Here is a 22441-nt window from a genome sequence, read left to right as displayed (position 1 = left end):
ATGTCAGCAATGGGCAAATGGACTCCAAGGGGCGGATCCTACAAGGGAAAAGGCGGAACTAGTGGAGAGAAGAGGGCGTGAAGCCTCCACTTCCGGAAACAAAAAAGGCAGTGAGGGAAGCTGCCTGAATCGGCGACAGAGGAGGCCGTTTGATGCAGGTTTGGCGCAGGGGATGCTGGGAATCGTAGTCCGGGAGGGTCTCTTTCAGGTCCGCATGGGAGGGGGCTTGGACCTGGGCCTCCCCTGTGGGGAAGGGGACGCAGCCGTGACCTTCTTCTCTCTCTCACCTGCAGGAGGACGGATGCAGGAAAGAGGCGCCGCCCGAGAGGAGGAGGAAGAGGAGAGCGGCGGGGAAAGGCCGGGGGGCTCTGGGGCTGCAGGCAGGAGGAGCCCAGGGGGAGCCCGGGAAAGGCAGCTGCCTGGAGGGCGATGCGGAGAGGAGGAAACGGGCGGAGACCCCGAGACAGGCCTGGAGGGCGGAGGTTCCTTTGAAAGATCCCGAAAGCCCCGAAGGATCCAGGAGGAAGAAAATGAACATCAGTGCCCAGAATGTTGTAAAACCTTCAAAAGAAAAGGAAACCTTCAAAGCCACCTAATTATCCACACAGGAGAGAAACCTCATAAGTGCCTGGAGTGTGGAAAGAGCTTTGGTGATAGGAGCACCCTCTATAGACATCAAAAAATCCACTCAGGAGAAAAACCACATAAATGCCTTGAGTGTGGAAAGAGATTCAGTCAGAGGGGACATCTTTATAGACATCAAAGGATCCACTCAGGAGAAAAACCTCATAAATGCCTGGAATGTGGAAAGAGCTTCAGTCAGAGGGGACATCTTTATACACATCAAAGAATCCACACAGGAGGGAAACCTCATAAGTGCCTGGAGTGTGGAAAGAGATTCAGTCAGAGGGGATATCTTTATAGACATCAAAGAATCCACTCAGGAGTAAAACCTCATAAATGCCTTGAGTGTGGAAAGCGATTCAGTCAGAGGGGACATCTTTATAGACATCAAAGGATCCACTCAGGAGAAAAACCTAAGTGCCTGGAATGTGGAAAGAGCTTCAGTCGCAGCAGCAGCCTTTATACACATCAAAGGATCCACTCAGGAGAAAAACCTCATAAGTGCCTGGAGTGTGGAAAGAGCTTCAGTAAGAGGGGACATCTTTATACACATCAAAGAATCCACTCAGGAGAAAAACCTCATAAATGCCTGGAGTGTGGAAAGAGCTTCAGTCAGAGGGGACATCTTTATGTACATCAAAGGATCCACACAGGTGAAAAACCACATAACTGCTTGGAGTGTGGAAAGAGCTTCAATCAGTTGGGAAAACTTTATACACATCAAAGGATCCACACAGGTGAAAAACCACATAACTGCTTGGAGTGTGGAAAGAGCTTCAATCAGTTGGGAAACCTTTATACACATCAAAGGATCCACACAGGAGAAAAACCTCATAAATGCCTGGAGTGTGGAAAGCGCTTCAGTAAGAGGGGACATCTTTATACACATCAAAGGATCCACACAGGAGAGAAACCTCATAAGTGCCTTGAGTGTGGAAAGAGATTCAGTCTGAAGGGAAATCTTTATATACATCAAAGGATCCACACAGGAGAAAAACCTCATAAATGCCTGGAATGTGGAAAGAGCTTCAGTCAGTTGGGAAACCTTTATACACATCAAAGGATCCACACAGGAGAAAAACCTCATAAATGCCTTGAGTGTGGAAAGAGCTTCAGTCATAGCAGCGCCCTTTATACACATCAAAGGATCCATTCAGGGGGTGGAACCTCATAAATGCCTGGAATGTGGAAAGAGATTCAGTCTGAGGGGAAATCTTTATACACATCAAAGGATCCACACAGGAGAAAAACCTCATAAATGCCTTGAGTGTGGAAAGAGCTTCAGTCTGAGGGGAAATCTTTATGTATATCAAAGGATCCACACAGGAGAAAAACCTCATAAATGCCTTGAGTGTGGAAAGAGCTTCAGTCTGAGGGGAAATCTTTATGTATATCAAAGGATCCACATAGGAGAAAAACCTCATAAATGCCTTGAGTGTGGAAAGAGCTTCAGTCTGAGGGGAAATCTTTATATACATCAAAGGATCCACACAGGAGAAAAACCTCATAAATGCCTGGAGTGTGGAAAGAGCTTCAGTCTGAGGGGAAATCTTTATGTATATCAAAGGATCCACATAGGAGAAAAACCTCATAAATGCCTTGAGTGTGGAAAGAGATTCAGTCTGAGGGGAAATCTTTATGTACATCAAAGGATCCACACAGGAGAAAAACCTCATAAATGCCTGGAGTGTGGAAAGAGCTTCAGTCATAGCAGTGCCGTTTATACACATCAAGGGATCCATTGGGGGGGGGGACACCATATAAATGCGTGGAATGTGGTTCTTCCAAGATAAACACCAAGTCATCGGCAAATGCTTGCAATTTATATTCTTGATTTTGAATTTTCATTACTTTTATTCCTTTTTCTTCTCTAATATTTCTATTTAGTACTTCTAGTGTTAACACAAACAACAATGGTGACAATGGACATCCTTGTCTCGTTCCTTTTTGTATTTCAATAGATTCTGTCATCTCTCCATTCATCATTATTTTGGCTGTTTGTTTATAATATATAGCTTCTATAGCTTGAACAAATTTCTCTCCAAAGCCCATCTGTTTCAATTGTAATATCATAAATCGCCAGTTCACATTGTCAAAGGCTTTTTGTGCATCTAAAAACATCAAAGCCACTTGCTTTTCTGGGTGTGCATCGTAATATTCCAATGTATCCAAAATTATCCTCAAATTATCTCTAATCTGCCTTTTTGGCAGAAATTCATTTTGGTCGGGGTGTATAAAATTATTTAGATATCTTTTAAGTCTTTCTGCTAATATTATAGCGAAGATTTTATAGTCTGAGTTTAACAAGGATATTGGCCTATAGTTTTTGACTTGTTGTAGATCAGTATCTTTTTTTGGAATAAGTGTAATATATGCTTCTAACCATGAGTTGGGTATTTCCTTCTGTAACATTACTTCATTCATAATTTCTAGTAATGGGAGACTCAGTGATTCCTGCAAAGTCTTATCCATCTGGACCTGGTGCTTTCCCACTTTTTTGTTTTTTAATAGCCTCTGTCAACTCCATCATTGTTATATTCCCTTCTAACATCATCTCAACATCTTTTGGGATCTGAGGTAAGTTCGCCTTATGTAAATATTGTTTAATATTTTCCTCTTCTATCTTTTCCTTTTCATATAACTTTTTGTAATAGTCTTGTACAATGTTCTTCTTTTCCTCATTTCCAAATCTAATTTGTCCTTGATCATCTGTTAGCTGAGTTATTTTCCTTGAGCTTCTTTCTTTTTTCAATTTATAAGCTAGCCATCTGCCTGGTTTATTAGCATCTTCAAAATATTTCTGTTTAGCATTCCTGATTTTTTGTGCTAACTCTTCTTTCTCTAATAATCCCATTTTATGTTTAATCGTATCCATTTTCATTTTAATGTCTTTTTTTTTTTGTGGGAACTTCTGCAGTTCTTTTTCTAATGTCTTATAATCATCCTCTAAAGTTTTATATGCTTGTCTTTTCTTAATATTTCTTTTCCTTATATAGTCTATAATCAGGCCTCTGGCATAGGCTTTCATGGTGTCCCATCGATTCTGCAGTGATGTATCCTCTTTTCTATTTTCTTTTTAAAAAAAAGCTAATTCTTTCTCCATCTTCTGTAGGAAATCCTTTTCTTTTAAAATTGTAGTGTTTAAAGTCCATCTGGACCTTCTCCTTTGTCCTTTCCAACTCATCATCATTGGATTATGATCTGCCCAGGTATTAGCCTCTATGGCTATTTCTTCTATATTCGAGGTCAAGTCCATTGTCAACCATATCATATCTATTCTAGACCATGATAAATGTCTATTGGAGTAAAAAGTATATTGTCTATTTTCTGCATTTCTTTCTCTCCATATATCTTTTAAGTTTATTTCCTCCATCATCTTAAAAAAAGATTTCGGCAAAGTTTTCCTACTTTGTTTTGTTGCCTTTTGTGTACTGTAGTCCATTTTCTCATCTACTATTCCATTGAAGTCTCCCATCATACAGATGTTTTCGTAGCCCAGCTCTATTACTTTCAAATGTAATTTTCTATAAAAGTTTTCTTGATTGCCACTAGGAGCATATATCGCTGTTAACAATATTTTCCTGTTATTGTCTGTTATTTCCACCATCAGAATTCGTCCTTCTCCATCTTCATAATTTTTTTCTGCTAATATTGTATCTTTAATGTACAAAACCACTCCTCTTTTCTTACATTGTGGCAGTGAAGCAAATAGTTTCCCTAGTTTGGGCTGTACCAAAAGTGGTTCATGCTGCTTTTTAATATGCACTTCTTGTAAACAAATTATGTCCATTTTCAATTTCTCCAATTTGTGAAATATCTTTCTTCTTTTAGTTGCTATATTAAGTCCATTTATATTTATTGAGATTAATTTTTTCTCCTCCATGTTTATATTTTTTGTATTGGTTTTGTTGATCTATTAGGTCTCAATTCACGTTGTTCCTTGTATTCTATGGCACCTCCTACTGCGCCTTCTAATGCGCTCTCCTCCTTTCCCATCATCAGGAGATCCTCTTCTTCTAGTTGGAGCAGTGACTCTTCCCTTCTTGGCACATCTTTTTCTCTTATATATTCCACAAGAAATGCTTTAGCTTTGTCAATTGAATCTATTTTGAATCTTTGTGTTTGCCATGTAAACACCAATCCTTCTGCTATCAGCCATCTGTAGTTCACTCCTTTCTGGAGCAGTATTTTTGTCAAAAATTGATACTCTCTTCTCAGCTCTCTTATTCTTCTCGGTATTTGCTTCAGCACCGTAATTTCCTTGCTCTTGTATTGTAACGCCTTCTCTTTTGCTATCTGCAATATTTGTGTTTTGATTGATTTTTTTGGTAAATCTTATGTGGACTTCTCTTGGTAGTTTATTTCTCATTGCATATCTAGTATATACTCGGTATATTTCATCAACACCATCAAACATTTTTTCTTTAGAAATTTCTAGAGCTCCTGCAAGAATTTCTATCATTTTTTTCCGCCAAATTTTCTCCTTTTTCTTCCTCCACATTTTGAAATCTTAAGTAAAATTCTGATTTATCCATCTCCCATCCTAAGCCGCTTCTATCACGTTCAACTTCTTCTAATCTATAATCCATATCTCTGATTTTTTTATCTCTTTGTTCCTCTTTTTCTTCAATTTTTTTCAAGTCTGTCTTCATATTTCTTCATCATCTGTTGTATATTCTCCACTTTTTCATCTGTTTTCTCTATTTTAGATTTTATGTCTTGTATTCCTTGCAAAATCATCCGCATTGTCGCATCTTTTTCTTTCTCACGTTCTTTCTCTTTTTCCTGCTGAATCATTGTCTGTATTGATCGTTGTCCTCCCGCTGGTGATGAAGAAGGGGTCGATCCGGCAGAACTAATAACTGCTGTTTTTTTGCTCATTTCTATAAGTAATCCAATTCGACACAGTAGGGTAATATATCTTCAGGTTCTTCTCAACCCTAATCCGTTTTGTAGATGGCAGGAGATTACAAAAGGTTAAAGAGAAAAAGAGAAAACAGAAAAAAGCAAAAAAAGGGAAAAAAGGAAAGTGCAGCAAAGCAAGAAAAAAAAAAACCCTAAAAAGAAAACCAACACTCTTCAGGCTCTTGTGTGCCCTAATCCAATCATCTGAGATAGCCAAAAACAAATTCAAGTAAAAATCTCCAATCAACAAGTGAGAAAGAAAAAAGAAAGAAAGAAAAGAAAAGAGACCAAAGGAGAAAATGGGAAAATTTCTTCAGACTCTTGTATGTCTTAATCCAATTGTGTAAAATAGCCAAAAACCCATTCAAATAACAATCTCCAATCAGTAAATTAAAAAAATAAAAAAGAAGAAAGAAAAAAAAACACGAATTTCTTCAGGCTCTTATGTACCTTAATCCAATTAAGTAAACATTTATTGTGAAGGAATAAAGGAATAAAAAAGGGAGAAAAAAATATATGTATATATCTGTTCCAATATTTTAAAATGTTTTTAAAAATATAATTATTAGTGAAGTGGAAGAGTGGAGCTAGAGAGAGAAAGAATTTCCATTTTATATAAAAGTCCACAACTGTGTAACATTCAAAATTTCTTTCTTGTGCACACTTAGTCTAACAGCTCTCTTTTCCAGAGCCGCTGTTATTTTCTTCTTTCCAGTTTTAATCGCCTTTCAACAATGCTTTTCTCAGCAAGACACCTGTATAAACAAACTGGTAGGCACTCTTTGATGTCCTTTTTAAATTTTATCTGTAAGTTAGCCAATTGACCTTGAAAAATAACACAGTTGCTACTTTTTTCCCTTTCCCCTCAGTTCAAAAAAACACCAAAAAGAAGATACAACGTTTCAATCCACTAGATGGCAGTCTCTTATTTCTTCCACTTTCACTTCTGCTTTCAATTAGCAATATAGCAAAAAGAATATTAAAAAAAATGAAGGTCTGCCAAAAACAAAAATGACAAATCTAATTCCAAAATTAGTGATCTCAGTCAACATCAAAAATTCAATAAAAAAGTAAGCCTCCTTTCCAGTCCAGTCCAGTCCAGTTAGGTTTAAAGTAAAACTTTCCGCAGATATCCACACATAGGAATAGTTTATATTTTAGGAAAATTAACTTAAATTCAGGCTCAATTCCGCCGCTAAATTACTTCTATATTAAATCCTAGTTGCATTTACTCTTCAGGGTGTTTGTAAAATCAAATTAGAAAAAAACTCTCACCAGATCGTAACATTTTCACTCATTCTCTTCCGTTCGGGGCTGTCCCAACTTCAGCAGCTTAATGGCTGCCTCTTCAGCGCTGGAAAAAAGAGCTTCTCCTGGATCAACCAGGGACTTTGCGGTGTCCCTAGGATCAACAGAATGTGCCCTCCTCTATCACTGTCTCAACAGGACAGTGAGATCCAATTTGGATCATCCCGCAGTGGAGATATCAGTGGTAGTTCCGGAGCCCCGAAAACTTCCCGCTGTCTCGTTGCGATGCCAGCCCCGCCCCCCACTTCAATCTGTAAACAAATTGATAGATAAAATAGGAGATTTTGGGAAAGTGGCTGGGTTGAAAATAAACAAAGACAAAACGAAGATGTTGACAAAAAATATGTTAAAAAAACAGAAAGAAGAATTGGCGGAAGTATCAAGGATGCAGGTCATGAATAAGGTTAAATATTTGGGAATACACTTGACAGCAAGATGTGGTACTCTTAAGGAGAATAATTATGATAAGCTTAAACAACAGATAGTGACAGACCTAACAAAATGGGAGAATTTGCAGTTATCATTAATAGGGAGAATTTCAACTATTAAAATGAATATACTGCCCAGACTTCTATACTTGTTTCAGACAATTCCAATTAAGTTGGGGAAAAAATATTTTGAAGATTTAAATAAAATGGTGTTAAAATATATATGGCAGGGCAAAAAGGCAAGGATAAAATTAAAATTGATGCAAGATGTTAGATTAAGAGAAGGTTTTGGTTTGCCGGATTGGGAATTGTATTATCAAGTTTGTAACTTGATGTGGATTAAAGAATGGATAACACTAAGGAATATTAGATCGTTGACCTTAGAAGGACATGACTTATTGTTGGGTTGGCACGCTTTTATGTGGTATAAAAGTACAAAAATACAGGGTTATTTTAGAAGACATATGATACGAGAGTCTTTGTTATTAAACTGGGAGAAGATCAAACAATGTTACTACTTAAAAATTCCAGTCTGGCTATCACCTATTGAAGCAGTCTCACACGCAGTAACGTTTAGGAAGGAACAAATTGTTAGATATGGTGAATTATTACATGAAAGGGGTGAACTTAAATCGAAGCAAGAATTAGAAGAACAAGAGCTTGAAATGGATTGGTTTTCATATATGCAAATACAGTCTAGATATGATGAAGATTCTGAAAAGGAGGGTTTTTATAGCACCTTGACAAACTTAGATAAAATTTTAATAGGTTCTGATGACCATGTGATTAAAAAATTGTATAGCCATTTATTAGAAGTAAAATTGGCAGAAGAACAAGTTAAAGAAACAATGATTGCATGGGGGAAAAATGTGGGTCATGGGATTGAGTTAGAGAAATGGGAAAAATTATGGTCACAGAATTATAAAATGACAATGTCAACAGCATATAAGGAAAACTTGTATAAGATGTTTTACAGGTGGCATCTACCCCCGGCGAGAATAGCCAGAATGTACAAGAACAAATCGGAGAAATGTTGGAAGTGTCATCAGTCTCCGGGCACATATTACCATATGTGGTGGACATGCGCAAAAGCTAAAAGATATTGGACTAAAATCCACAGGTGGTTGGAAAAAATGACAAAGAAACATATTGACTTTAAACCAGATATATTTTTATTGGGGATTTTACCAGAAATATATAACAGAGAAATGAGATATTTAATTGTGAATGTTTTAACGGCAGCTAGAATTGTATTTGCTAGAAACTGGAAAGGTGAGAAGATACCCACGGATGACGACGTTATCAAGAAAATCTTGGAGTGTGCTGAAATGAGTAAATTGACATTTGAAATTAGGGAACAAGAAGATTAACAATATTATTTGATATGGGATTTATTTTATCAATGGTTAGACAAGAAAGAATGGACATGAAATATAAAATGAAATGGATAAGATAATGAAATATATAAAGGGGTTTTTTTTCCCCCCTTACAGAGGATAATTTACTGTTAAATAATTGGTAAAGGAGAATAATAATGTAATAAACTGTTAAATAAGAAAATATGGGATAGAGGATTAAGCACAAAAGATTTGTAACCGATCAATACACTTTCTGTAATTGTAATGGATGACAATTGTTTTATGTTTTAAGTTTTGTTTAAAAATAAAAAAAAATTCAAAAAAATAAATAAATAAATGCCTGGAGTGTGGAAAGAGCTTCAGTCATAGCAGCGCCCTGTATACACATCAAAGGATCCTTTCAGGGGAGGGGAACCATATAAATGCCTGGAATGTGGAAAGAGTTTTAGATACAAGAGAAGCCTTAATAGGCATTAAAGAATCCATTCGTTAGTGGAACCAGTTGAAGTCCTAATGTATGAAAAGACATTCAATCACACTGGAAACTTTTATAAACATCAAAGGAGCCACACAAGAGAGAAACCACATAAATGCCTGGTAAGAAAGGTAATAAAATCCAATTAACGCTTTCACTTTTAATAAATTTAATATATTTTTTTCTTTTAATAAATTCCTTTAGTCTTCCAAGGCCATGCCCAGGGTCCCAGGCCTGAGTTTGACTGGGGATTGAGTTGAAATGCGAGTTGGAAACAGTGTGGGCAGTTGAACGGTTTTTCTACCAAATTGGGCTAGTTTTGCAGATTTGTTGCAGGAAAAAGTTTGACCTCTGTGGGTTCCAATTTGGAGGCTATTTTGGATTATTTTTAAAGCACTGTACAGATAGTCCTTGACGTACAACTATTTGCTAAGTGACTTAGTGAAGTTATAGCAACATTGAAAAAAGTGGCCTTGACCAGTTTTCACACTTACGACTGTTCCAGCATCCCTGTGGTCATGTGGTCAAAATCCAGGCGTTTAGTCACTGGCACGTATTTATGACGGCTGCGCTGTCCCAGGGTCACATCATCAGCATTTGTAACCTTCCCAGCTGGTGTCCCACAAACGCATTGGAGGATTCCCATAACAACTTCACAACTCACTTCACAACTGTAGGATATGACCTCCCAATTATGGCAAAAAATGGGGTGCAGCAACTGTCAAGAACAGAAATTTTTGTCTCAATTCTGATTGTAGATCTAGTTAGTACTACCTGTACAGTTTGGGGGCAATATATCCAACCGTCATGAACGATAACCGCAAAATACATCCCAGAGACACTAAGAGGATTAAGTCAGCCAGGCCCTCCCCCCCAGCTGCCTTGCCAGCCCCTCCACAGACCCCCCCCACACACATACACATACACACACACACATGGATTCATCTTCTCCTTTCTCATCCCTCCTCCTTTCTGAGGGGCCCCTTTGGAAAACTGCAGCAGAGGGGGAAATAACCTCCAATACTGACCCCTGCATATTTGGATTTTTCAACTTTTTTTGAGCCCTTGGATGCTCCATTTGACACACACATATATATTTTCCTCCTCCACCCCCTCCCCATTTGGAGGGGGCTCCTGCTGCTGCTGCCCAGGCCAGTGTGCCCTGCGATGTAGCCCTCCACCCACGGACTGGCACCTTTTAAATGGCTAACTTAAAATGACATATTAGCCCTTTTAACATGGCAGTCTATACCTCTTTTTTAAGGTTAAGAATGCTTGTTTTTTTCCCTTCTTGACGAAGGCTCTTTATTTGATATGAGAGAACTTGCTTTTTCAGCAACTACACAACAGAGTATTCCGAGTGTCTCTAAATACATCTGCAACTTCCAGGAAAGACACAAACCCAGCTGGGAAAGACTGACACAAAAATTGGTCACGTGTGGAATTTAATCCAGAATCAATGTTTTCTGTTTGCACTTCACAAGCACTCAATGTATTTTATGGTTTCATCATTTCTTTACTGACTTCTATGAGGAAATTCACCAGCAGGAACCATTGGCAGGAGGTTCTCCTCCTTAGCTCCTCTTTAACTGGAGATGGTCTCCTTTTCTGCATGAATTCCTAGTTCTTCTACCTAGGAACAAGAATTGTCCTGGATGAAATGGAGGCCATATAGATGCTTCTTAAAAACACATTTGCGAGTTGTAGGATCTTATTTATTAGAATCCTGCATTTATTTTTACAAATCGGGGGGATATTTTCCTTTGTTTCCAACAAAATAAAGGAATATTTGTAGCTCAGGGTTGAAATGCGGGGTCTTTTTAGCTCCCTGAGGTCCCCACACCCTTCCAGCAACTATGATGTTAGCTAGGAAGTAATGAGACGTGCAACGTGCCCTCCTCCTCTCTTCCCCCAACAACAACCCTGTGAGGTGGGCTGCACCGAAAGAGGGGCTTGAACTCCGGGTCTCTTGCTTTCTACCCTGGTGCCTTAATCAATGGACCAAACTGGGTTCCCTTTATAGTCTTCTTTAAGGTCGCAGCCCCAGAAGAGCCCCTGATCTCTGCCTGCCTCAATACAGAGCGGGGGGAGGGAGGGGAGATTGGATCCCAAATTTCAAGGGAAGCGGCTTGAATCGCCGAAAGAGGAGCCCGGATGATTCAGTTTGGTGCAGGGAATGTTGGGAGTTGCAGTCTTTGGGGGTCTCTTTTGGGTCCGCAAGAGGCGGGGTCTTGGGCCTGGGCCTCCCCTGTGGGGAAGGGGACGCAGCCGTGACCTTCTTCTCTTTCTCCCCTGCAGGAGGACGGAGGATGGCGGCGGATGCAGGAAAGAGGCGCCGCACGAGAGGAGGAGGAGGCGAGCAGGCCCTCAGAGCAGCAATGCCCGCTCCCGGCGTGGCTTCCCTGGGAGACAGCGGGGAAAGGCCAGGGGGCTCCGGGGCTGCAGGAGGGATGAGCCCAGGGGGAGCCTGGGAAAGGCAGCTGCCTAGAGGGCGATGCGGGGAGGAGGAAACGGGTGGAGACCCCGAGACGGGCCTGGAGGGCGGGGGCTCCTTCCGAAGACCCCGAAAGCCCCAGAGGATCCAGCCGGAAGGAAAGGAACATCAGTGCCTGGAATGTGGGAAAACCTTCAGAACAAATGGATGTTTTGAAAACCATCTAAAAAACCACTCAGTTGGAAACCGATATCAATTCCTTGAGTGTGGAAAGAAGTTCAATGGGAGAACAAATCTTGATCAACATCAAAGGATCCACTCATACGAATGCCTGGAGATTCAGTCTGAGGGGAAACCTTTCTAGCCATCAGAGGAGCCACACAGGAGAAAAACCTCATAAATGCCTGGAGTGTGGAAAGAGCTTCAGTCGGAGGAGCAGGCTTTATACACATCAAAGGATCCATTCTGGAGAGAAACTGAAGAAATGCCTGGAGGGCGGAGGGTCCTTCAGAAGACCTGGAGATCCCGAAAGGATCCAGGAGGGAGGAAAGAAACATCAGTGCCTGGAATGTGAAAAATCCTTCAGAACAAACTACCATCTTCAAAGCTACCTAAGAATCCACACAGGAGAAAAACCTCATAAATGCCTTGAGTGTGGAAAAAGATTCAGTCTGAGTGGAAATCTTTATAAACTTCAAAGGATCCACACAGGAGAAAAACCTCATAAATGCCTGGAGTGTGGAAAGAGCTTCAATCAGAGGGGAAACCTTTATACACATCAAAGGATCCATTCAGGGGGGAACCATATAAATGCCTGGAATGTGGAAAGAGTAATGTGGAAAGAGTGGAGACTAGATCCCAAATTTCAAGGGAAGTGGCTTGAATCGGCGAAAGAGGAGCCTGGATGTTGCAGTTTGGCGCAGGGAATGTTGGGAGTCGCAGTCTGTGGGGATCTATTTCGGGTCCGGAAGAGGTAGGGTCCTGGGCCTGGGCCTCCCCTGCAGGGAAGGGGATGCAGGCATCACCCTCTTCACTTTCTCCCCTGCAGGAGGACGGAGGATGGCGGCAGATAGAGGAAAGAGGTGCCGGCCGAGAGGAGGAGAGCGGGTCCCACGGAGCAGCCCTGCCCGGTCCCAGCACGGCTTCCCCTTGAGACGGCGGGGAAAGGCCGGGGGGCTCCGGAGCTGCAGGAGGGATGAGCCCAGGGGGAGCCCGGGAAAGGCGGCTGCCTGGAGGGCGATGAGGGGAGGAGGAAATGGGTGGAGTCCCAGAGATGGGCCTGGAAGGCGGAGGCCACACCTCCACCGGTAACCATAACAACAATCGACACCGCACAGGCGCCATCTGGCTGGTTGGTGGAAGAAGGACGGTGATTGGTCTCTCTGGGGCAGTTTGTCGATTGGCAGGAAGACTACTTGGGGCAGTCCCTGCGAAGGAAGAGGCGGAACTTATAGAGAAAAAACGGCATGAATCTTCCAATTCCGGAAACAAAACGGGCAATGAGGGAAGCTGCCTGAATTGGTGACAGAGAAACCAGGATGCTGGAGGTTGGCTGCAGGGAATGCTGGGAGTTGAAGTCCGGGAGGATCTTTCTGGAGAAGGCAGGCCCGGGCGCCCGAGTCCTAGTCTGGGGGGTGGGCAGGAGGCTAGGAGGGAGGCTGTGTCCGCCTGGAGCATCCCCGGGAGGCCCGTGGAAGGCAGGGGCTTGGGCCTGGGCCTCCCCTGTGGGGAAGGGGATGCAGCCATGACCCTCTTCTCTCTCTCCTTTGCAGGAGGACGGAGGATGGCGGCGGATGCAGGAAAGAGGCACCGCCCGAGAGGAGGAGGAGGATGAGAGCGGGCCCCGCGGAGCAAATGCATTGGTTACAATTGATGCTCCCCAACTTCGGATTCTTTTGCCTTTTGAACATCTCAGAAAGATTGGAAAAACCTCTCAAGAAACGCCAAGGTCCCCAGTGTATTTTCGATCCTCTCTAGTCTGGTCTCTTTGATGCCGCCCAGAACTGTCCCGAACTGCAGACCAAGACCACAGAAAAGGTTGAGAAGGGAGACCCCGATAACCCCATGGTCCTAGACCTGGACCAGATCAAGGAAGCCTTTGCCCAATGGGTGGGGCCCAAAGGCCTCGATGGGAACCAGTCCAGGCCATCTGCACAACTCAGTGAATCCAGCTGGCTGTGTTTTTAGGGTGCCTTTCCCCCCCAAAAAAACCTATGAGGGAGCCTCCCACTGTCGGGAGGAAAAGGGCCCTTCATGCAACCTGTATCTTGAGCCAAAGGATCCGGGCTCTTGGTGGAGGAGAAGCCCATCACTTGTGGTCATGGGAACCCAACTGCAGCAGCTCAGAAACCCTGATAACTACGGTGAAGGGCTGGCTCTGCTTCCCTGACTCCATCCCGTCCATCGAATGGCCAGCTTGATGAACGGAAGGGCCGAGGTGGGGGATTGTTCACCTTGCTGGTTGAGAATATCCAAAATTGTCTCCTCGCAAAAGCATCTTTGATCACATCCTACAAAGCCTCCAGTGGTAGAGGACGTGCCCTGAGGGTTCAGAGGGTCCCAATCCCCCTTTCTGGGCATAGCCACACCCGGAAAGCCTTTCTCCTCAGAGTCCGTGGGCAGTGAGGGAGGCATGGTGGCTGCTGGGGCAAACAGCCCCACCCTTTGCTTCATGCCACAGTAAGGGTCTCCGTGCCGCGAGGCCAAAGCCCCACTCCGCTTCTCTGCTGCAGAGGGGAAGGTCAGCTGGTGGAGAAGGCCAGGCCCTTCCCTTCCTCCAGGCTGGGGCAGAGCAGCAGAAGAAAAGCTGTTGCAGGGATCACCTTGGCTGCTATACTTGAAGGTATCGGTAATTTATTGTTTTTGAAGTGTGTCTTTTGTGATTTGTGGGAAGGACAGGTGGGGAAGGGAAGCAAAGAGTTTGAATTCTTTCCCTTCCCTCTGAGAAGTCAAAGAGCTGCCAAATTCATTCGAAAGAACAGAGATCTTGGAGTAGAGAGAGAAAATAAAGTTGTTGAATAAACTGTTTGTGAGCCAAGTTCTTTGGAAATTATTTTCTCAACCCTCCGGGACTAATGCAGGTGTAGGAAGGAAACGCAGGGAGAATAAAAAAGGGAGGAGATGCCTACACATCAACACCCAAAGTATGAAGAATAAACAGAGGGAACCTGACGTCCCAGAACATGAGAGCAAAGATGAGATTGCTGCCGTTACTGAAACATGGTGGGATGAAACTCAGGAGGATTTAATAAAAAGAGGTGGAGGTGGAGTTGCACTTAAACAGCTGCACCTTTGTAGAAATGCAAAAAGTAAAAAATGAAGAAAACCTCCTTGAATGCATTTGGGTTAATATGAAAGGAAAACGGAATGAGGTTGCCAGAGGTGTATACAATGGACTGCCCAATCGGAGGAACTAGATCAGGGGCGTCAAACTGAAGGGTGCTTGGATCTGGCCCGTGGGGAACAGATCGGACTGGCCCACAATGCCTCTGCCAGCGAAAACAGAGCTCGGGAGGGAAGCGTGTAGCCCTACCGGCCCCATTTTGAGCTGCAACGGTCGCCTGCACTCCTCTGCCAGCGAAAAGGTGGCCTCCACCCCCCAAGCTCCATTTTCACTGGCAGAGGATTAGAAAAAGAAACTAAAAGCAAAAGAAATGTTTCTCCTTTTGCATTTGAGCATCCAAGAAGGGACAGGAAAGTGGAAAGACAAAGAAGGAAAGGCAAGAAGGTAGGAAAGAAAAAGGAAAGAGGGAAGGAAAAAGAAAAGGGAGAGCAGGAGGAAGGAAGGAAGGTTATGAGGGAGGGAGGGTCTGAGGGAAATCCTGTCTTAGCACTTGGCCACCACAGGTGCCCACAAGAAGAGTGAAGATGAGCTGGCCACGCCTACCCAGGGACCCCCCCCTCAAACACAACACTTTTTTGAAACCTGAATGAAATAAGAGTTTGACACCACTGAGCTAGATGCACCTTTTGCTAAGCATTTAGCTGATGAACAGAAAGCAGAGGAATGGGGGACTTTCCCTATCCTGGCAACTGGGGAACACCCAGTCTCTGCACCTAGTGGGAGGACCAAACAGGTCCCCAATGAGTCTTCTTCATTTAAAACCTTCTTATAACTGCCCATCTTTCAGTCAACTCTGTGCAGCTCCCAAAAGGGTGTTTTCAAAAGTATCCAACACATTAAAACATAAAAGAAAACCATCAAAGAAAAACCTGGGGCCAATCCATGCCACCTTCTCCTTGTATGACCTCCCAGCGCCTGGGGAAAAGCCAGGGGTTTTAAGGCTAAAAGGGTGGGGGCTTTTTAAGAATATGGCTCATATCTCACAAAGCTTCCTTGGCCTTAGAGAGTCCCTTGTAGGGGTTTCTGCTGGAAGACAAGGGGACCATTCAGGGAATCCAACTGAGAGCTTCAGATGCTTGGGGATGGTCTTAATAGGTCCCCACATTTGGGAAATCCACATAGATTATATCAAACAATGACAGGGAGAAGCTCTTCAACAACCCCAACAATAAAGGCCAAATGAGTCCTAGATTCAGCCACAGCACACTTGCTCCAATGAGGATCTGAGTGGGAGGAGCATTCAAAGGCAATTTATTAGAATATTGTAGCAAAGAGATTTTCCTCAATGAAAAGAGGGAATCCAGGACACAAAGAGCGGCTGATTCAAACTCAGGGTCTCCGAAGGTCCCACAATAGACCCAACTGACTGCCCTTCATGGGCTGATATAAGGCTTCAACCCCTGACCTCCGCCGGCCTCAATACGGGGGGGGGGAGAGACCGGACCCCAAAATTCAAAGAAAGCCCCCCTCCCCTCCTGTCCTACCTCCGCCCCAGACCGTAACAAGCCACGGCACTGCGCAGATGCCATCTGCCTTGTCACAGGAAGAAAGACGCTGATTGGTCGCGCTCAGGATGTTGGCGATTGGCAAATGGACTCTGTGGGGCGGATCCTGCAAAGGAAAAGGCGGAACTAGTGGAGAAAAAGGGCGTGAAGCCTCCATTTCCAGAAACAAAACGGGCAAAGAGGGAAGCCGCCTGAATCGGCGACAGAAGAGGCCGTTTGATGCAGGTTTGCCGCAGGGGATGCTGGGAATCGTAGTCTGGGAGAGTCTCTTTCCGGTCCGCATGAGGGAGTGGGCTTGGGCCTGGGCCTCCCGTGCGGGGAAGGGAATGCTGGGTGTTGAAGTCCGGGAGGGTCTCTCCAGAGAAATGAGGCTTGGGATCCCGAGGCCTAGTCTTGAGGGTGGGGAGGGAGACGGGAGGCTTGGAGAGAGTCCGTGTCTGCCTGGAGAATGCCCGAAAGGCCCGTGGGAGGTTTGGCACAGCGGATGCTGGGAATCGTAGTCCGGGAGGGTCTCTTTCAGGTGCGCACAGGGGGGGGGGCTTGGACCTGGGCCTCCCCTGCGGGGAAGGGGACACAGCCGTGACCCTCTTCTCTTTTTCCCCTGCAGGAGGACGGAGGATGGCGGCGGATGCAGGAAAGAGGTGCCGCACGAGAGGAGGAGGAGGAGAGCGGGCCCCGCGGAGCAGCCCAGCCCGGTCCCTGTGAGGCTTCCCCAGGAGATGGCGAGGAAAGTCTGGGGGGCTCCAGGGCCACAGGAGGGAGGAGCCCAGGGGGAGCCCGGGAAAGGCGGCTGCCTGGAGGGCGATGCAGGGAGGAGGAAATGGGCGGAGACCCCAAGATGGGCCTGGAGGGCGGAGTCTCCTTCGGAAGACCCCGAAAGCCCCAAAGGATCCAGGAGGAAGCAAAGGAACATCAGTGCCCGGAATGTGGGAAATCCTTCAGAACAAATGGACGTTTTGAAAACCATCTAAAAAACCACTCAGTTGGCAACCCATATCAGTGCCTTGAGTGTGGAAAGAGCTTCAGTCATAGGAGCAACCTTTATAGACATCAAAGGATCCACACAGGAGAAAAACCTCATAAATGCCTGGAATGTGGAAAGAGCTTCAGTCAGAGGGGACATCTTTATAAACATCAAAGGAGCCACTCAGGAGAAAAACCACATAAATGCCTGGCAAGAAAGGTAATAACATCCAATTAAAAGTTTCGCTTTTAATAAATTTAATATATTTTTTTCTTTTAATAAATTCCTTTAGTCTTCCAGGGCCATGCCCAGGGTCCCAGGCCTGAGTTTGACTGCTGTCGGTCATCCTTATGGCAACTAGCAGAGCAGGCTGTCCTGGGAGGGGCGGGAGGCCTTGTATGAGTCTGGATGTCCATCTGTCAGTGGTTCGGGAAAGTTGGATTCTCAACTGGGCAGCTGTGGACGAGATCCCTGCCTGATCCCTGTCCAAGGGCTGCAGTTGAGGGCTGCTCCGATTGTTAGACTTTGAAGTTAAAGAATGGAATTCTGAGGCCTGCCCTCAAAAGAATATAGATATATATATATACCCATACATATGTACATACACATTAATCACAGCCCATTTAGATTACATAACAAGAGACTTGGGAGTTCACAAGGTGGATACTTCTTCATATGGAAGAAAACTGACTGAATCTAATGTGCTGCTTCGGATACCGCAGAGCCTCTTCCCAGCAGTTGTGGAGAGGATGTGTTGTGTCCCAGACAATCCTGCACAACCTGGTCAGGCATCGTTTCTAGCTGATTAGAAACCAGTTGAGTTTCTGGGACGGAAAGTTCTTCAGTGGGATGAGACATTTTATTGTGAATTTGAGAATTCCCATATTTATATCTTCTGAGTTTGCAAAACTTTATTGAACTTTATTGAGGAGAACATCAGGGTAAAGATCAAGAATGGCATTTTCTTTTCCTTGAAAAGCCAAACCGTGTCTAGGAGGAAAGTTTGGGGATTGAGTAGAAATGCGAGTGGGAAACAGTGTGGGCAGTTGAATGGTTTTTCTACCAAATTGGGCTAGTTTTGCAGATTTGTTGCAGGAAAAAGTTTGACCTCTGTGGGTTCCAATTTGGGGGCTATTTTGGATTATTTTTAAAGCACTGTACAGATAGTCCTTGACCTACAACTATTTGCTTAGTGACTTAGTGGAGTTATAGCTGCACTGAAAAAAGTGGCCTTGACCAGTTTTCACACCTACGACTGTTCCAGCATCCATGTGGTCAAAATCCAGGCGCTTAACCACTGGCATGTATTTGTGACGGCTTCGCTGTCCCAGGGTCACGCCATTAGATGGGTCCGCCCCAGGCGCCTGATGGATCCTGATAGGTTCCAGACGGAGCTTGGGCCTATTCCTGATGATCTGGCACACGACTCGGCTGAGGACCTAGTAGCTGCCTGGGATCGGGCGGCTGGTGGGGCCTTGGATCGAGTCGTGCCTTTGCGGCCTCTGACCCGGTGTCGATCCCTCGCGGCTCCTTGTTCACCGAGGAGCTGAGGGAGATGAAACGCCGGAAAAGACGCCTAGAGAGCAGTTGGAGGGCCAGTCACGCTGAATCTGACCGAACACTGGTAAGGTCGCATATTAAGACCTACCTAGTGGCGATAAAGACGGCAAAGTTTAATTACTTTTCCGCCTCTATTGCGTCATCAGGGAATCGTCCGGCTGCCCTGTTCAGGGTAACCCGCTCCCTGCTCCACCTGGGAGCGCGGGAGGTTCCCTTGGAAGGCAGGGCGGAGGATTTCGGACAATACCTGCATGACAAAATCGCTCAGATCCGGGGGGACTTGGATAGATCAGGGTAGGGTGACGAGGAATAGTCTTGAGAATGTTATCTGGGAGGAGTTTGATGCTGTGACTCCCGATGATGTGGACAGGATTTTGGGGAGACTTAGTGCGGCCACATGTTTACTGGACCCGTGTCCCTCCTGGTTGGTACTGGCCTCCCGGGAGGTTACACGAGGCTGGCTCCAGGGTGTTATCAACGCTTCGTTGAGTGAGGGTTACTTCCCCGCGGCCTTGAAAGAGGCGGTGGTGAGGCCTCTCCTCAAGAAGCCGTCCCTGGATCCGGCAATATTGGCCAACTACCGTCCTGTCTCCAACCTTCGCTTTCTGGCGAAGGTTGTTGAGAGTGTGGTCACGCGACAGTTCCCGCAATTCCTGGAGGAAACATCCTATCTGGATCCGTTCCAGTCTGGTTTCAGGCCTGGGCACAGCACGGAAACGGCATTGGTCGCGTTGGTTGATGATCTCTGGAGGGCTCGGGACAGGGGTTGCTCCTCTGTTCTGGTCCTGTTAGACCTCTCAGCGGCTTTTGATACCATCGACCATGGTATCATGCTGCATTGGTTGGAAGAGTTGGGGATGGGGGGCACTGTGTTACGGTGGTTCTCCTCCTTTCTCTCCGACCGGTCACAGTTCGTGTTGGCAGGGGGGCAGAGGTCGACCTCGAGGCCTCTTATATGTGGAGTGCCTCAGGGGTCGGTCCTCTCGCCCCTCCTGTTCAACATTTATGTGAAGCCGCTGGGCGAGATCATCCGTGGCTTTGGGGTGAGATACCATCAGTACGCTGATGATACTCAGCTGTACATCTCCACCCCAGGCCACCCCAATGATGCCCTTGAAGTGATGTCCCAGTGCCTGGAGGCTGTACGGATCTGGATGGGGAGGAACAGGCTCAGGCTCAACCCTTCCAAGACTGAGTGGCTGTGGCTCCCGGCATCCCGATATGGTCAGTTGACTCCATCACTGACTATTGGGGGCGAGTCTTTGGCCCCCACAGAGAGGGCTCGCAATCTGGGAGTCCTCCTGGATACGCAGCTGTCCTTGGAGGAACATCTGACGGCTGTAACCAGGGGGACCTTTTATCAGGTTCGCCTGATCCGCCAGTTGCGGCCCTTTCTTGATCGGGATTCCTTGTGCACAGTCACTCATGCCCTCGTAACCTCTCGCCTTGATTACTGCAATGCTCTCTACATGGGGCTCCCCTTGAAGAGCACCTGGAGGCTCCAACTGGTCCAGAACGCAGCAGCGCGGGTAGTGACGGGAGCAGCGTGGCGCTCCCATGTAACACCGCTCCTGTGTGAACTGCACTGGCTCCCGGTGGTCTTCCGGGTGCGCTTCAAGGTGTTGGTTATCACCTTTAAAGCGCTCCATGGCATAGGGCCTAGCTATCTTCGAGACCACCTACTGCCACCGACAACCTCCCACCGACCCATGCGCTCCCACAGAGAGGGCCTCCTCGGGGTGCCATCAGCCAAACAATGCAGGCTGGTGACCCCCAGGGGCAGGGCCTTCACTGTGGGGGCACCCACCCTCTGGAATCAGTTGCCCCCTGAGATAAGGAGAATCCATGACCTCAGTGCCTTCCGCCGTGCCCTTAAAACTTTCTTTTTTCAACAAGCCGGGCTGGCTTAATTTCTTTTTAAGGGTTTTTTAATTGTCTTGTTTTGTTTATCGTTTTAATTAATGGGGCCAAATCTATATATATATTTTAAATGTGTTTTAATATTTGTATTTGATGTTTTTATTTGGCTGTTCACCGCCCTGAGTCCTCAGGGAGAAGGGCGGTATACAAATTCAAAAATAAAATAAAATAAAAAATAAAATAAAATAAATCAGTATTGATATCTTTCACATCTGGTGTCTCACAAAGTCATTGGAGGATTCGCATAACAACTTCACAATTCACTTCACAACTGTAGGATATGACCTGCCAATTATGGCAAAAAATGGGGTGCAGTAACTGTCAAGAACAGAAATTTTTGTCTCAATTCTGATTGGAGATCTAGTTAGTACTACCTGGACAGTTTGGGGGCAATATATCCAACCGTCATGAACGATAACCGCAAAATACATCCCAGAGACAGTAAAAGGATTATGTCAGCCAGGCCCTCCCCACCCCCAGCTGCCTTGCCAGCCCCTCCACAGATCCCCCCACACACACACACATACACACACACACATGGATTCGTCTTCTCCTTTCTCATCCCTCCTCCTTTTTTTTTTTTTTTTTTTTTTTTTTTTTTAATTTTGATTTATATGCCGCCCTTCTCCGGAGACTCAGGGCGGCTTACAATGCGTTAAGCAATAGCCTTCATTCTTTTGTATGTTTTATACAAAGTCAGCTTATTGCCCCCACAAACTGGGTCCTCATTTCACCTACCTTAGAAAGGATGGAAGGCTGAGTCAACCTTGAGCCTTGGAGAGATTCGAACCGGCAGAAATTGCAGGCAGCTGTGTTAATTACAGGGTGCACTAAACCCCTGTACTATCAAGGCTTTCTGAAGGGCCCCTTTGGAAAACTGCAGCAGAGGGGGAAATCCCCTCCAATACTGACCCCTGCATATTTGGATTTTTCAATTTTTTTTCAGCCCTTGGAAACCTGATGCTCCAGTTGACACACACATATATTTTCCTCCTCCACCCCCTCCCCCTTTGGAGGGGGCTCCTGCTGCTGCTGCTGCCCAGGCCAGTGTGCCCTGCGATGTAGCCCTCCACCCACGGACTGGCAGCTTTTAAATGACTAACTTAAAATGACATATTAGCCCTTTTAACATGGCAGTCTATGCCTCTTTTTTAAGGTTAAGAATGCTTGTTTTTTTCCCTTCTTGACGAAGGCTCTTTATTTGGTATGTGAGAACTTGCTTTTTCAGCAACTACACAACAGAGTATTCCGAGTGTCTCTAAATACATCTGCAACTTCCAGGAAAGACACAAACCCAGCTGGGAAAGACTGACACAAAAATTGGTCCATGTGGAATTTTATCCAGAATCAATGTTTTCTGTTTGCGCTTCACAAGCACTCAATGTATTTTATGGTTTCATCATTTCTTTACTGACTTCTATGAGGAAATTCACTAGCAGGAACCATTGGCAGGAGGTTCTCATCCTTAGCTCCTCTTTAACTGGAGATGGTCTCCTTTTCTGCATAAATTCCTAGTTCTTCTACCTAGGAACAAGAATTGTCCTGGATGAAATGGAGGCTACATAGATGCTTCTTAAAAACACATTTGCGAGTTGTAGGATCTTATTTACTAGAATC

The 22441-nt window shown here is 45.0% G+C and overlaps 3 protein-coding genes across 5 annotated transcripts in view; 2 read left to right on the top strand and 1 right to left on the bottom strand.

Moving 5' to 3' along the window:
- Positions 1-17543, bottom strand: part of LOC132710122 (uncharacterized) — an 84931-nt gene extending 67388 nt beyond the window's left edge. Inside the window, exons 1-2 of one of the 3 annotated variants that reach the window (XR_015730161.1) lie at positions 16360-17543; positions 9593-9816 (exon numbers count right to left, since the gene is read on the bottom strand). Coding sequence is in view for 2 of the 3 variants with exons in the window: in XM_087879818.1 (XP_087735944.1) it covers positions 16360-17347 (988 nt within the window). In the remaining variant the exon portion in view is untranslated. The remainder of the gene's footprint in view (positions 1-9592; positions 9817-16359) is intronic. The other 2 variants (XM_087879818.1, XM_087879817.1) reach the window with 2 other exon arrangements.
- LOC132711931 (uncharacterized) overlaps positions 200-22441 on the top strand; it is a 28514-nt gene continuing 6272 nt past the window's right edge. The window contains 2 exon segments of the mRNA XM_087879863.1: positions 200-1780; positions 1782-2337. Of these exon segments, the coding sequence (XP_087735989.1) occupies positions 215-1780; positions 1782-2337 (2122 nt within the window). The 5' untranslated portion in view covers positions 200-214.
- Positions 11750-12685, top strand: LOC148111763 (uncharacterized). Its single transcript, XM_087879910.1, has 2 exons — positions 11750-12494; positions 12581-12685. Exons 1-2 carry the CDS (start codon positions 11814-11816, stop codon positions 12683-12685), a joined length of 786 nt encoding a protein of 261 aa, XP_087736036.1. The 5' UTR covers positions 11750-11813.

The sequence above is a fragment of the Pantherophis guttatus genome, chromosome 16 (assembly GCF_059756535.1).
Source record: "Pantherophis guttatus breed Tessera chromosome 16, ASM5975653v1, whole genome shotgun sequence".
In the NCBI taxonomy this organism is placed as follows: Eukaryota; Metazoa; Chordata; class Lepidosauria; order Squamata; family Colubridae; genus Pantherophis; species Pantherophis guttatus.
The sequence above is the reverse complement of the archived record's forward strand: the minus strand, read 5'-3'. Positions and strand labels throughout refer to the sequence as shown.

What these genes read in the sequence shown, in the direction of transcription:
- LOC148111763 (XM_087879910.1), top strand. Translation starts at nt 11,814, where the DNA reads ATGGGAGAACAAATCTTGATCAACATCAAAGGATCCACTCATACGAAT. An exon ending in TCTGTGGGGATCTATTTCGG is followed by an intron (nt 12,495 to 12,580) that starts GTCCGGAAGAGG and finishes TCTCCCCTGCAG; the next exon opens with GAGGACGGAGGATGGCGGCA.